Source organism: Phocoena phocoena, unplaced genomic scaffold (genome assembly GCF_963924675.1).
Source record: "Phocoena phocoena unplaced genomic scaffold, mPhoPho1.1 SCAFFOLD_227, whole genome shotgun sequence".
Classification (NCBI taxonomy): domain Eukaryota; kingdom Metazoa; phylum Chordata; class Mammalia; order Artiodactyla; family Phocoenidae; genus Phocoena; species Phocoena phocoena.
In genome coordinates, this window is record NW_027077439.1 from 155702 (window position 1) to 170000 (window position 14299).

At 40.0% G+C, this 14299-nt stretch overlaps 1 gene segment (V, D, J or C); it reads right to left on the reverse strand.

Annotated features, from left to right (window-relative positions):
• LOC136143277 (immunoglobulin heavy constant mu-like) overlaps positions 1–14295 on the reverse strand; it is an 84773-nt gene extending 70478 nt beyond the window's left edge. The window contains 2 exon segments of the C gene segment in view: positions 13802–14109; positions 14194–14295. Coding sequence covers positions 13802–14109; positions 14194–14260 — 375 coding nt within the window.
• Between the last annotated feature and the right edge of the window lie 4 nt (positions 14296–14299).

A 14299-nucleotide genomic window follows, 5' to 3' on the forward strand; every position in this document is an offset into this window, starting at 1 on the left:
TGACCGCACCTGTGGAGGGGAGACCCCTGAGAGGTCGGAGGAGGAGAAGGCAGAGCCCCTGTCACCCAGCTCAGGTGATGCTCCTCTGTAGGGTGACCTGCATGAGGGGGCAGCGCCGGGCAGGTGAGCTAGGTCGGCTGTGTGAGCTGTACCCTGGCAGGGCACCTCTTCACCAGGACGGCCACAGGTGCCTCCATCCTTGGACTCCATCCTGCTGGTCACCTCCCCTCCTGACCACCTGCCCCGAGGACCTCAGGACCTGACATCTGATGGGGAGACAGGCCCACTACTTAGTCAACCACGTCCACTCCACCAAGTCCCTGTGACAAACCTGCTTCCCTTTCTGGTTCTGAGTCTCTGGTGAAGTCTTCATAGGTATTCCTGAACATATCAAATACCCAAGAGCAGGACAGAGGTTTTGGCCATGACCATCAGGGCACAAGAGAGAATGGAATCTAAGGTCCAGGAGTGAGGTGCTCTGAGCCTGGTCTCCCAGCTGTAGGTACCGAAGCCCCAGTGCTCTGATGTCCTGGATGTGGTCTCGGTGCATCACTAGTTGCCCTCCCCAGAGAGAGTCTGCACATCGTGGATCTTTCAGTGTTAATCCACTGCCAGGACACTGAGGTGGAGGTCATGTGTGAGGAGGGGGCTTTCTACATTGTTAAGGTTTAATACCTGTGGTTCAGTGGAACTGGGTCTGGGCTATGACCTCCATAAGGGTCTCCAGTGTTGTGGCTCATCCCCTGCCCCTACTCCCTCCCAGGCTGCAGTGTCCCCTGTCTATTCCTTTTTAATCTCTTAACCTGATAGCTGTGCCCCCTCCCTGGGTCTGGAGAGGACAAGAATTCCTACGCACCTCCTAGGAGAAGCTTGTGGAATAGTTCTTCCTCTGGAGGGTCTGCCTGATGGAAGTTCTGGGTATGTTTCAATATTTCTCAGTTGTTAGTCTTTGCTTCCCTCTATCAGATGTCATGAAGGGATAAATATGGATCCTTACTGTGAGCACTTGGATGTTTCTGGGGTTAAATCTCACAAATTATGGAGTGTGGACCCCAGAAATTCTCATCCTCACACTGGTCCACCCTGGTCCTGCAGACATGCATAATTATTCAACAATAGGTGCTCCCCCAGCAGCTTCTCTTCCAGGTGGGCAGACCTCACCTGGATTCTGGACATGCCCACCTCTCTAGTTTTGGGGTGGGGCTTTCCCCTGCAATGTCAGGACTCTGTTAGGTTCAGGGAGATTATTCGTGTTCAGTTTATTCAGAATTTTCTTGCTTTAAGGATGGAAATGACCATTTCCAAACCTGTTACCTGTTGATGCAGAAACCAGAAGTACCAGCAGAGGTCATCTTTGACCTGTTAGTAAAAGGAGGAATCTAATGTCACTAAGTGTGAGAGGATCCTGGACAGACATAACTGAACATAGGAAGACAGGGATGAAGGACACAGCAAGACTCTTACATAAAAGTCTCGGATTCCAAACCTCTCCCCAAAAGGCTGGAATTCAAAAAGTACAATGGGTGAGCGGCTGGTCACGTCCCTGGTGACAAAGTTCTACTCAGAAGGCAGGAGAGAGTGTCTCATGGGGCACCCCTGGTTCCCGAGTAGGTAATTTAGGGGAGGAGTCATCCCCCTACCCTCAGTCCCTTTCCATGTCTGCATGTGGCCTTGGGAATGCTGTCACCACCTCCATACGGGGTGTGGGTCAACTGGGGGTGAAGCTGACATGTGCGTGTTCCATGTGGAAGATTGTTCAAACCCCCTCTCTGGGTACAGGAACTGTTGAATCTCCCAAGCCTGGAAACACTCACATCTGGGCTCTTGTTTCATTAGTTTGTGATTTTCCTCATTGTTTACTCAGTTCAATCTGTCTTCCTACACTATCTGCTGAAATAGCCTCACGTAATTATCTAACGCCATTAAGATAAAAAGTGATTTGAAAATCACTAAGTTCCACTGAGCCCAAAGTCGGTGTTTGTTGCATTAGACAGTCATGAGACATGGCTGACCACCAAGATGGTGCTCACAATGGTTTCATCTTCAGCAGGGAAAATTCTATACATTCCTTAGATGTGTTAGGCTCTCTCACTGATAACCTTGACCTGGTGTAATGTTTTCATGGACCATACCTCAAAATTAAAACTGAGATTATTAACCAGGAATTACTAGCAAAATCTTTGCTTTAGAAGATATTCCTCTATCTGATGTAAAATCCACCCAAATGATAGAAGTTACTGCAGTTACTAGAGCTTGTCAATTGGCGAAGACCAGAGAATAAACCATAGGTTTGGGGAGTAGCGCAAGGTATTGGATTGTTTTGAAAACAAAGCAGGGTGTCATCTCACATCTGCTGGAAACATCATCAGATGAACAACAAGGTAAGGAACTTTTAGACAGGCCTACACCCTAGAGACTTGGCATATAAAGGGGAAGGCAGTGCAAAATTAGATACTATGAAAGCTGTAGATAATCCTGTAGCAGATCGTTTACCCAAGAGTGGCCTTAAGCTTGTTCTCACTTTTCTAGACCTTGAAAGCTAAATCTCTGGGAATTCCCTGGTGGTTCAGTGGTTAGGACCCTGTGCTCTCACTGCCGAGGGCCCGAGTTTGATTCCTGGTTGGGGAACTAAGATCCCACAAGCCATGCAGTGTGGCAAGAAAAAAAAAAAAAAAATTCTGGAGGCACCCAAGAAAGTCATAATACATACAGTCTTAAATAAGAAACTGATTTTATGTAAAAAATAATAGAAAAATTCGAGTCAGCAACTTCATTCAGATAATCTGCAATCTCACATTTTGTGACATCAGATATTTTCAAATAAATATAAGTTAAACTTCTCTATTAATCTTCTCTACATGGTACTGATAGGCATAGAGTAGGATAATTGAACAATTAGTTTAGAAATCTCACGAGGGGATTAAAGACAGAAAGGGAATTATAGGAGTTTGGGAGACTTCTGTAAGCTAATGACCACTCAAGAAAAGAATCCAGTAACCAAGCAACAATCTGCTCTACCTAGAAGGAAGACCAGGTGCATCCAAGTGCCAGACACACTCAAGCCACAAATCCTGATAATTAAAACACAAGACAATAGACGTGTGGTCTGAATCTTGTTACATGAAGGCAGGGAGTTAATAATCCTTGAAGAGTAGCATGTCTGCATGTAGCCAGGACAGAAATATAAGTGAGAGGGGACATTATACAGAAACCTGAGATGAATTACCATATTTTAGTATATGTTGCCACCTTCTGCATATATATATATGATTTAAATAGTGTCATGACCTTCCGGGTTAAACCATACAGGGTTAAAGGAGGAATTGGTGATGTAAGACTTGATGTCTACCCAACAATGACAAAGAAGGTTTTCTTCACCCCTCCCACTTTTTCATTGATTATAAAAATGTGGCCCTCGGGCTTCCCTGGTGGCGCAGTGGTTGAGAGTCTGCCTGCCGATGCAGAGGACACGGGTTTGTGCCCCGGTCCGGGAAGATCCCACATGCTGCGGAGCGGCTGGGCCTGTGAGCCATGGCTGCTGAACCTGCACGTCCGGAGCCTGTGCTCCCCAATGGGAGAGGCCACAACAGTGAGTGGCCCGTGTACCACAAAAAAAAAAAAAAAAAAATGTGGCCCTCTTTGTTCTCTGGGCTTGGCTGCCCACTTGTGTCTCTCACAAGCATCCTATGCTAATTAACTCAGACTTTGCCTATAGCTTTGCCTCTGACTGAATTCTTTCTGAGATGGGACAATAGAACCCGATCTCCAGAGAGTCCTGACACCAGGCTAGCTGTTTCAATCAGATGACAGTGGGTTCCAGTCCCCTCTTGAGTCAGGGGTGGTGGGTACATGCCCCATCTGAAGGAGTGTGAATTCAGTACAGACAAACTGGTGACTATCTTAAATCAACACACGTGGAAACTAAAAACAAATAAATAAACAAAAAAACCCCCACAAAAATCATAAAAAATACAACTAAGGTAATTTCTCAGTTCTGTGTAAGCAGCCAGCAACGAAATCCTGTGAAACTGTAAAGGAGGCACACAGAAACCATCCTCTAGGGTCCTTTGGACACACTGAGATGGATTTAACTCAGCTTCCAGAGTCTGGAATTTGAATATATTTTATGTCTAATTTCTGGCTTTCTTGAAGTAATTCCTTGCCAGAAGGCTACAGCCCTTAGAGTTCATAGAATGATTCTTGAATTTGTGTTCCACTTGTGGTGTAGCAACATTCATACCGAGTGACTGAGGGGCTCACCTTACAGGAATCTTTATAAAACAACCCTGTAAGGTGTCACTATGACTCAGTACTACACAGTCATCACCATCCACAGTCTTCTGGAAAGGTTGCAAAAGTAGCTCCCTAAATTAAAATTATCCAAAACTTCCAAAACTTGGCCAAAGGTCCCCCGCTTAGCACTAGTGACATCATTATCAACTATCTCAAAGAAAAATCAGTTTTCACCCTGTGAGGTGGTAACTGGAAGGACCATGCATTTAGAGACATGTCCCTGCAATACTATCCCTGCCCTATTGCAGTCAGACACAAAAGATAATGGAAAGGATTCATGTATAACATCCACTCCTGGCACCAAGACAAAGGCTGCCTGCTCACTACATCTAATCAATAGCCTTCTAGGATATTCAACCAGTTAATTTTATCTATTGAAAGAGATATCAGAGAAAAACTGCCCTTGAACCTCATTGAGGGACCATATCAGGTACTTTTAACAACAAACACAGCTGTGAACCTCCTGAGTGTGGACATTTAGGTATTTGTTTCACAGCTGTCTTAGTCCATTTGGCACCATAAACAAAGTACCATAGACTGGGTGGGTTATAACCATAGACATTTATTTCTCATATTTCTGTAGTCTGAGAAGTCCAAGATCAGGGTCTGGAAGACATGATTCCTGGAGAGAAACTGCTACCTAGATGGCTGACTTTTCCCTGATACCTCACCTGGTGCGATGGGACAGGGAGCTTTCCCTGTCCTCTTTACAAGGCACTGATCCCATTCAGAAGGTCTCCGCTCTTCCGACCTAAGCCCTTCCCCAAGGGCACTTCTCCCAATACCATCATGTTGGGCATTGGGTTTCAGCATGTGTATTTTTTGGGAAAAAAACACTGAACTGATCACAGTAACTAGAATCAATTCATAATTCCACACAATTGGAAGGCTCCCCAGGTGAGGCCCTCAAACTGAAGATTCTCATGGATGTTGTAGAAGCTCTGATCTTTGCTAGAAAACTGCTGATGTAAGACCTTCAGAACCAGCTGATGACCTTAGAGAGTGGACAGTTTCCACCCAAAATGTTGGACTAAGAGCTCAAAATCTCTTATGACTTTATTGTTATTATTACTATTATTATGTACTTACATATATTTATCATTATATTTTTCTAAGGACTCAGATGGTTATATATCCATAATGGCAACTTAGTTTTTTATTTCACTTTTGAATAGCTGCTAATTGGAATTAGTGATTACACTATTTTTTGTTTAATTTTTATTGGAATATAGTTGATGTTATATTAGTTTCAGGTGTACAAGCAAGTGAATCAGTTATACATATATATACATACACTCTTTTCTTTCTTTCTTTTTTTTTTTTGATTCTTTTCCCATATAGGCCATTACAGACTATTGAGTAGAGTTCCCTGTGCTATATATCAGGTTCATATTAGTTATCTATTTTATATATAGTAGTGTGTATATGTCAATCCCAATCTCATAATTTATCCCTCCCCCACTTAATCCCTGGTAACCATAAATTTGTTTCTACATCCATGATTCTACTTTGGTTTTGTAAATAAATTCATAGGTACCCTGTTTTTTTTTGTTTTGTTATTTTTAGATTCCACGTATAAGTGATTTCATGTGATACTTGGCTTTCTCTGTCTGACTTACTTCACTTAGTATGACAATCTCTATGTCCACCCATGTTGCTGCAAATGGCATTATTTTGTTCCTTTATATGGCTGAGCAATATTCCATTGTATATATGTACCGCATCTTCTTTATCCATTCTTCTGTTGATGGACATTTAGGTGGCTTCCATGTCCTGGCTATTGTAAATAGTGCTGCAATGAATATTGGGGAGCATGTATCTTTCTGAGTTATGGTTTTCTCTGAGTATATGCCCAGGACTGGGATTGTTGGGTCATATGGTAATTCTATTTTTCGTTCTTTAAGGAGCCTCCATCCTGTTCTCCTTAGTCACTGTATCAATTTACATTCCCACCAAGAGTGTAGGAGGGTTCCCTTTTCTCCACACCCTCTCCAGCCTTTATTGTTTGTAGACAGCCATTCTGACCTTTGTGAGGTGATACCTCATTGTAGATTTGATCTGCATTTCTCTAATAATTAGTGATGTTGAGCATTTTCTTTCATGTGACTTTTGGTCATTTGCATGTCTTGTTTAGATACATGTTTACGTAGATCTTCCACCCATTATTTATTTAAATCGTTTGCATTTTTTTTTTTTTTTGGATATTGAGGTGCACAAGCTGTTAGAATATTTTGGAGATGAATTCCTTGTCGGGTGCTTTGTTTGCAAATATTTTCTCAACCCATTCTTTGGGTTGTCTTTTCATTTCTTTCATGGTTTCCTTTGTTCTGCAAAATCTTTTAAGTTTAAAGAGGTCCCATTTGCTTATTTTTGTTTAATTTTCATTACTCTAGGATGTGGATCAAAAAATATCTTGCTGTGATTTATGTCAAAGTGTGTTCTGCCTATGTTTTCCTCTAAGAGTTTGATAGTATCTGGCCTGACATTTAGGTCTTTGATCCATTTTGAGTTTATTATTGTATATAGTGTTAGGGAGTGTTCCATTTTCATTCTTTTGCCTGTAGCTGTCCAGTTTTCCCAACACCACTTATTGAAGAGACTGTCTTTTCTCCACTGTATATTCTTGTCTACTTTGTCATGGATTAGGTGTCCATACGTGTGAGGGTTTATCTCTGGACTTTCTATCCTGTTCCATTTATCTATATTTCTGTTTTTGTGCTCAGTACCATACTGTTTTGATGATTGTAGCTTTGTAGTATAGTCTGAAGTCAGGAAGCTAATTCTTCTGGCTCCATTTTTGTTTCTAAAGATTTCTTTGGCTATTTAGAGTCTTTTGTGTTTCCATACCAACTGTAAAATGTTTTGTTCTAATTTTTGAAAAATGCCCTCAGTAATTTAATAGAGATTACATTAAATCTGTAGATTGCTTGGGGTAGTATAGTCATTTTGACAATATTGATCCTTCCAGTCCAAGAACATGGTATATCTCGCCGTCTGTTTGTGTCGTCTTTGATTTCTTTCATCAGTTTATAGCAATACAATCTTACCTCAAGAAACAAGAGAAATCTCAAGTAAACAACCTAACTTTGCACTTAATGCAATTAAAGAAAAAAGAACAAAGAAAACCAAAATAAGTAGAAGGAAAGAAATAATAAATATCAGAGCAGAAATATGTGCAATACAGATGAAGAAAACAATACCATAGATCAGTGAAACTAAAAGTTGGTTCTTTGAGGAGATAAACAAAATTGATAAATATTTAGCCAGACTCATCAAGAAAAAAAGGGAGAGGACACAAATCAATAAAATTAGAAATGAGACAGGAGAAATCACAACAGACAGCACAGAAACAAAAAGGCTTATAAGAGACTACTACAAACAACTATATGCTAATAAACTTGACAACCATGAAGAAATGGACAAATTCTTGGAAAGGTACAATTTTCCAAGACTGACCTGAAAAATTAGAAAATATAAACAGACCTAACACAAGTAATGAAACTGTAATTAAAAATCTTCCAACAAACAAAATTCCAGGACAAGATGGTTGCACAGGCAAACTCTATCAAACATTTTTAGAAAAGCTAACACCTATCCTTCTCAAACTCTTCCAAAATATAGCAGAGGGAGGAACACTTCCAAATTGGTTCTGCGAGGCCACCATCACCCTGATACCAAAACCATACAAAAATATCACAAAAAAAGAAAATTACGGATGAATATCACTGATGAACATAGATGCAAAAGTCCTCAACAGAATACTAGCAAACAGAATCCATCAACACATTAAAAGAATCATACACCATGATCAAGTGGGGTTTGTCACAGGAATGCAAGGATTCTTCAATATACGCAAATCAATCAATGTGATGCACCATATTAACAAATTAAGGAATAAAAACCATATGATCATTTCAATCGATGCAGAGAAAGCTTTTGACAAAATTCAACACCCATTTTATTTATTTATTAAACATATTTATTGGAATATAATTGCTTTACAATAGTGTGTTAGTTTCTGCTTTATAACAAAGTGAATCAGTTATACATATACATATGTCCCCATATCTCTTCCCTCTTGTGTCTCCCTCCCTCCCACCCTCCCTATCTCACCCCTCTAGGTGGTCACAAAGCACCGAGCTGATCTCCCTGTGCTACGTGGCTGCTTCCCACTAGCTATCTATTTTATGTTTGGTAGTGTATATATGTCCATGCCACCCTCTCACTTTGTCCTAGCTTACCCTTCCCCCTCCCTGTATCCTCAAGTCATTCTCTGGTAGGTCTGTGTCTTTATTCCCATTTTGCTCCTAGTTTCTTCATGACCATTTTTTTTTAAGATTCCATGTATATGTCAACACCCATTTATGATAAAAACACTCCAGAAAATGGGCAATTTACCTCAACATAATAAAGGCCATATATGACAAACCCACAGCAAACATCATTCTCAATGGTGAAAAACTGAAAGCATTTCCACTAAGATCAGGAAAAAGACAAGAATGACCACTCTCACCACTCTTATTCAACATAGTTTTGGAGGTCCTAGCCATGGCAATCAGAGAAGAAAAAGAAATTTTTAAAAAATCCAAATTGGAAAAGAAGTAAAACTGTCACTGTTTTCAGATGACAGGATACTATACATAGAAAATCCTAAAGCTGCTACCAGAAAACTACTAGAACTCTCAATGAATTTGATAAAGTTGCAGGATACTAAATTAATACACAGAAATCTGTTGCATTTCTACCCGTTAAAAACAAAGATCAGAAAGGGAAATTAAGGAAACAATTCCATTTACTATGGCATGAAAAAAAAATAAAACACCTAGGAATAAACCTACCTAAGGAGGGAAAAGATCTGTACTCTGAAATTTATAAGATGGTGATGAAAGAAATCAAAGATGACACAAACAGATGGAAAGATATACTATGTTCTTTGATTGGAATAATCAATATTGTCAAATGAGGATACTACGCAACATACTCTACAGATTAAATGCAATCCCAATCAGATTACCACTAACATTTATCAAAGAACTAGAAGAAATTAAAAAAAAATTTCTATGGGACCACAAAAGACCCCAAATAAATAGCCAAAGAAATATTGAGAAAGATAATTGTAGCTGGAGGAATCAGGCTCCCCAGCTTTAGATTATACTACAGAACTACAGTCATCAAAACAGTGTGGTACTGGCACAACAACAGAAATATAGTTCAATGAAACAGGATAAAAAGTCCAGAGATAAACCCACACACATATGGTCAATCAATGACAAAGGAAGCAAGAATATACAATGGAGAAAAGACAGTCTCTTCAATAAGTGGTGATGTGAAATTGGCAGCTTCATGTAAAAGAAAGAAATTAGAACATTCTCTAACACGATACACAAAAACAAACTCAAAAGGGATTAAATATCTAAATGTGTACTATAAATATATATAAATGGATACTAACTAAGAGTTTTATAGTATCCATTGTATAAATAGATACTATGAAACAGAGGAAAACATTGGCAGACATCCTTTGACATAACTGCCATATCTTTTTGCATTTGTCTCCTAGAGTAATGGAAATAAAACCAAAAATAAACAATTGGGACCTAATTAGAGTTAAAAGCTTTTGCACAGCAAAGGAAATTGAAAGAAGAAAAGAAAACCTACTGAATGGAAGAAAATATTTGCAAACAATGCAACAAGTAAGGGATTAATCTCCAAAGTATACAAACAGATCATAAGGCTCAATATCAGAAAAACAAACAATACAATCAAAAAATGGGCAGAAGACTTAATAGACATTTCTCTAAAGAAGATATACAGATGGCCAAAGTGTACATGAAATAATGCTCAGCATCGCTAATTATTAGAGAAATGCAAATCAAAACTACAATGAGGCATCACCTCAGACCAGTTAGAATAGCTATCATCAAAACGGCTACAAATAATAAGTGCTGCAGGTGGTGTGTAGAAAAGGAACCCTCCTACACTGTTGGTGGGAATGTAAATAGCTACAGCCACTGTGGTGGACAGTATATACGTTCCTTAAAGAAGTAAAAATAGAGCTACCATATGATCCAGCAATCCCACTCCTGTGAATATACACAGAGTAAACTATAATTTGAAAAGATACATGCACCCCAATTTTTACTGCAGCAGTATTTACAATATCCAGAACATGGAAGCAACCTAAATGTCCATTGACAGATGAATGGATAAAGAAGATATGGCGCATACATACAATGGAATATTACTCAGACATAAAAAAAAAGAATGAAATAATGCCATTTGCAGCAACGTAGATAGACTTAGAGATTATTATACTAGGTTTAGTAAGTCAGATGGAGAAAGACAAATAAAATGTGAAATCACTTATATATTGATTCTAAAAAAAATGATATAAATGAACTTATTTATAAAACAGACACAGACTCAGAGACTTCAAAATAAAATTCATGGCTACCAAAGGGGAAAGGTGAGAGGTAGGGATAAATTAGGAATTTGGGATTAACATAAACACACTACTATGTATAAAATAGATAATCAGCAAGGACCTACTATATATCACAGGGTACCATTCTCAATATTTTGTAATAAGTAACAATATTTTGTAATAATATTTTGTAATATATATATATAACTGAATCAGTTTGCTGTACCCCTGAAACTAACCCATTATAAATCAAATATTCTTCAATAAAAATAACTAATTAAAACAATAAAATTTAGAAAGTAAAAAATAAGTTTTTCTCTGCAATAACATTCATTACCTCATGGTGGGATAATTATAACAAGTCATGGAGAGAAAATGGTAAAATTATATTTAATTGATTCCAAATGTTATTGTCTAGTCCAACCTTTAACTCCAATTAAAATTAGAAGATAGTTGTAAAAAAAGTGGAAAAAGTAAAATAAAAACAATGACAACAATAATAATAGTAATGAATAAAAACTCAAATAAAATTGGGTAACAGAAGGGAGGTTCGCATGCCCTTTGGCGATCCCAGAATCCAACAGGAAGAAGAACGTTTACCTCTAATTTTCTGGCAAGAACTCAGCCAAAGAGAAACCATGGACTCAGTTCTCTATAGCCCTTTCGACTCCCCTTTTCCCTTGATAAAAGAGTTATTCTCTCCATTTTTACTGGGGACTTGCACGTGGCTCATAATGTCGTGTGCATTGTAGGATGTGTGTCAGCACGGATGGACTCTACCCACTAGATAACTAGGTACTGACAGCACAGCCCACGTGTTACAGCCCAACCCGTGTCCAGATATTTCCAAATGTCCTCTAGGGGAGAAAATGACTCCAGTGTTATATGGACATCAAATTCCAAATATAAACAATACTCGTACTATTCCAGTGAAAGGTATTGCATCAAACAGCACTGGGGAGATTTTTCACGCTGAAAGAACTTGGAAATCCATCTGAAACTGGAAGTAGATTTGAAGTTCAACAGAAGAATCACTTATGTCATTAAACAATTAAAAACTTGACAACCAATAAGAGTAGGTAGTGACCTAAACTTCAAATAAAAGTCTCATGAAGAAATATTTCTGACATTAATTTATCCAGAAATCATTCTGCACTCTATTATGAATTCTAAAGAATGTTAAAGTGGACACTTATACGTCTTTTTGGGGATGATCATTAAGTCATCCCTGGAGGATGAGTGATGTTCCTTTTCCAATACGATACTTACATTTCCATATATGTCTATCTGCTTCTATAGCAGTTGTGTATAATCCGCTAATGTGGCCATTACAGAAAAACAGACTGGGTGGATTAAACAACAGCAATGGATTCCTCTCAGGCCTGGAGGCAAGAAGTCTAAGGTCGCGGTGTCAGCAGGTTTGGGTCCTTCTCAGGCCTTTCTCCTTTGCTTGCAGATGGACCTCTTCTCACTGAGTCCTCAGATGGTCTTTTCTCTGTGTGTCTGTGTGCATCCCTGGTTTACTTGTATGTTCATTATTACTCTTCTTAAGTGTGACAAAGACCCTTGACCACCCCTTAGCTAAGAGGCTGCTTGTAATTCTCTTCTCAGCTAGTCTTGACCTGTGGGCTTCTGTGTTTATATGTGCATGGCCAGGTTTTGTCAAGAGCCCTGCTAACTGAGAATAATGAGAATCCCCTACCCTTGAACTCTGATCACCCGCAGTATTTGATCAAATCCTTCAAACCCCCTATCATCCACATGGTATCTGATCACCCTGGTCAACCTTTGGCAAAAATCCTTTTGAGTCTATGTAAATACAGCTTAAGGTCCCCCTTAGCCTGTATTTCTTCTGTTAACAATTTCCAGTCCACTCCACCCCACCCTCTTCTTGGCCATAAGACCCCACTTGAAATGCTGTATTTGGAATAAGGCCAAGTTTCCAAAGCTGCATCCCATATGTAGCAGCGAGTTTTGTCTTCATGTTCTACATGAGATTTATATTGGATACATGAATATCAATCCCACAGTCCACGGCCATATAATCATGCCGGAATGAAGCTGATCTGTCATGTATATTTTCCCTAAGTCCACTCACAGCCACTTGTGCGTAGGGACACTAGACTGTTCCTCAGCCCTATGCCTGGGACTACTTTAAACAATTGCCAAGAATCACAGAACTGTGAAAAGCATGGCAGTAATTTGACCCCAGAAAGTGCTCATTTACATGACGGGGGTTAAAAGAAGAAAAGGGAGTATATCCTTGACAGACCTCAGATGGGAATGTGTGTGTGTGTGTGTGTGTGTGTGTGTGTGTGTTGGGTGATTCAAAGAACAGGCCACATTGTAAATGTCCGTGAAAGATCACAAAATGACAGCATTCATTTTGGGGTGCTAATAAAAGCTAGCAAGTAGCTGAATTTGAAAATATGTAATCTGTGAATAACGAGGATCATTGCATGTGCAGAATTGGGGCGCTCTGGCACTAGAGTCTATAACACTGCATGTTGCAGAACTCAACCTGCTTGTGCAGGTTGACTGAAAGCAGGATGGTGTGTCTCTTCCTTCCACATGTACAAAAAGAGGACAAAAGTTAATAATGTTTAGAAGTCTCAGGTGCCTTCTTGGGATATTTACCAGATTCACAAACCTCAGTCTCACACTGAACATTACGGTGAGGCTCAGGGTTGTACTGAGCTCCTTTGTGAAAAAGGAAACTAAAGACATGAAAAACAACCTTAATTCCTGTATACTATATGTGTGTGTGTATGTATAGATATAGATATATTTATATAAATATAACTATAATAAAAATAAAATTAAGCAAATTTGTACATGCACACAAATTTTCTAGACACAACATAATCCACAACAATGAAATAGAAGGATACAGAACAGGGTGTCTGGTGGAGGTCCTGAGCAGGAAGGGGAAAGCACAGGTTCTAACAAGAATCCCCTCCCAGCCCATATATGCACCTGCTGCAGGTCGCAGCCCTGTACTTGGTGGGCCCTGTGCGACCCCTGGTGGTAACGGGCCTCCGTGCAGGGAGGTTTGTGTCTGGGCTCACACTGACTTCCTCTCACTGTGTTTCTCGCACAGTAATACACGGCTGTGTCCTCAGTTGTCAGGCTGCTCAGCGATAAGTAGACTTGGCTCTTGGAGGTGTCCGTGGTGATGCTGAGCCGGGACTTAAGAGTTGGGTTATAATATGCGCTTCCACCACCATATATCTCCCCAACCCACTCCAGCCCCTTTCCTGGAGACTGTCGGACCCAGGCTACATAAGAGCTGGTTAAGGAGAATCCAGAGACAGTGCAGGTGAGGGAGAGGGTCTGTGAGGGCTTCACCAGGCTGGGTCCCGACTCCTGCAGCTGCACCTGGGACAGGGCACCTGTGGACAGAGAGAACCACGGTGACTCATGGGCTCAGATGCAGCTTCCCCATGTGTTCACGTGTGAATCCCTGAGACACTCACCTCTGGGAGCTGACACCAGAAAGAGGAAGAACCACAGTGGATTCATCTTCTTGCAGATGGGATTCATGAAGCCCAGAAAATCTATTCAAGTATGAGGAGAAACCCG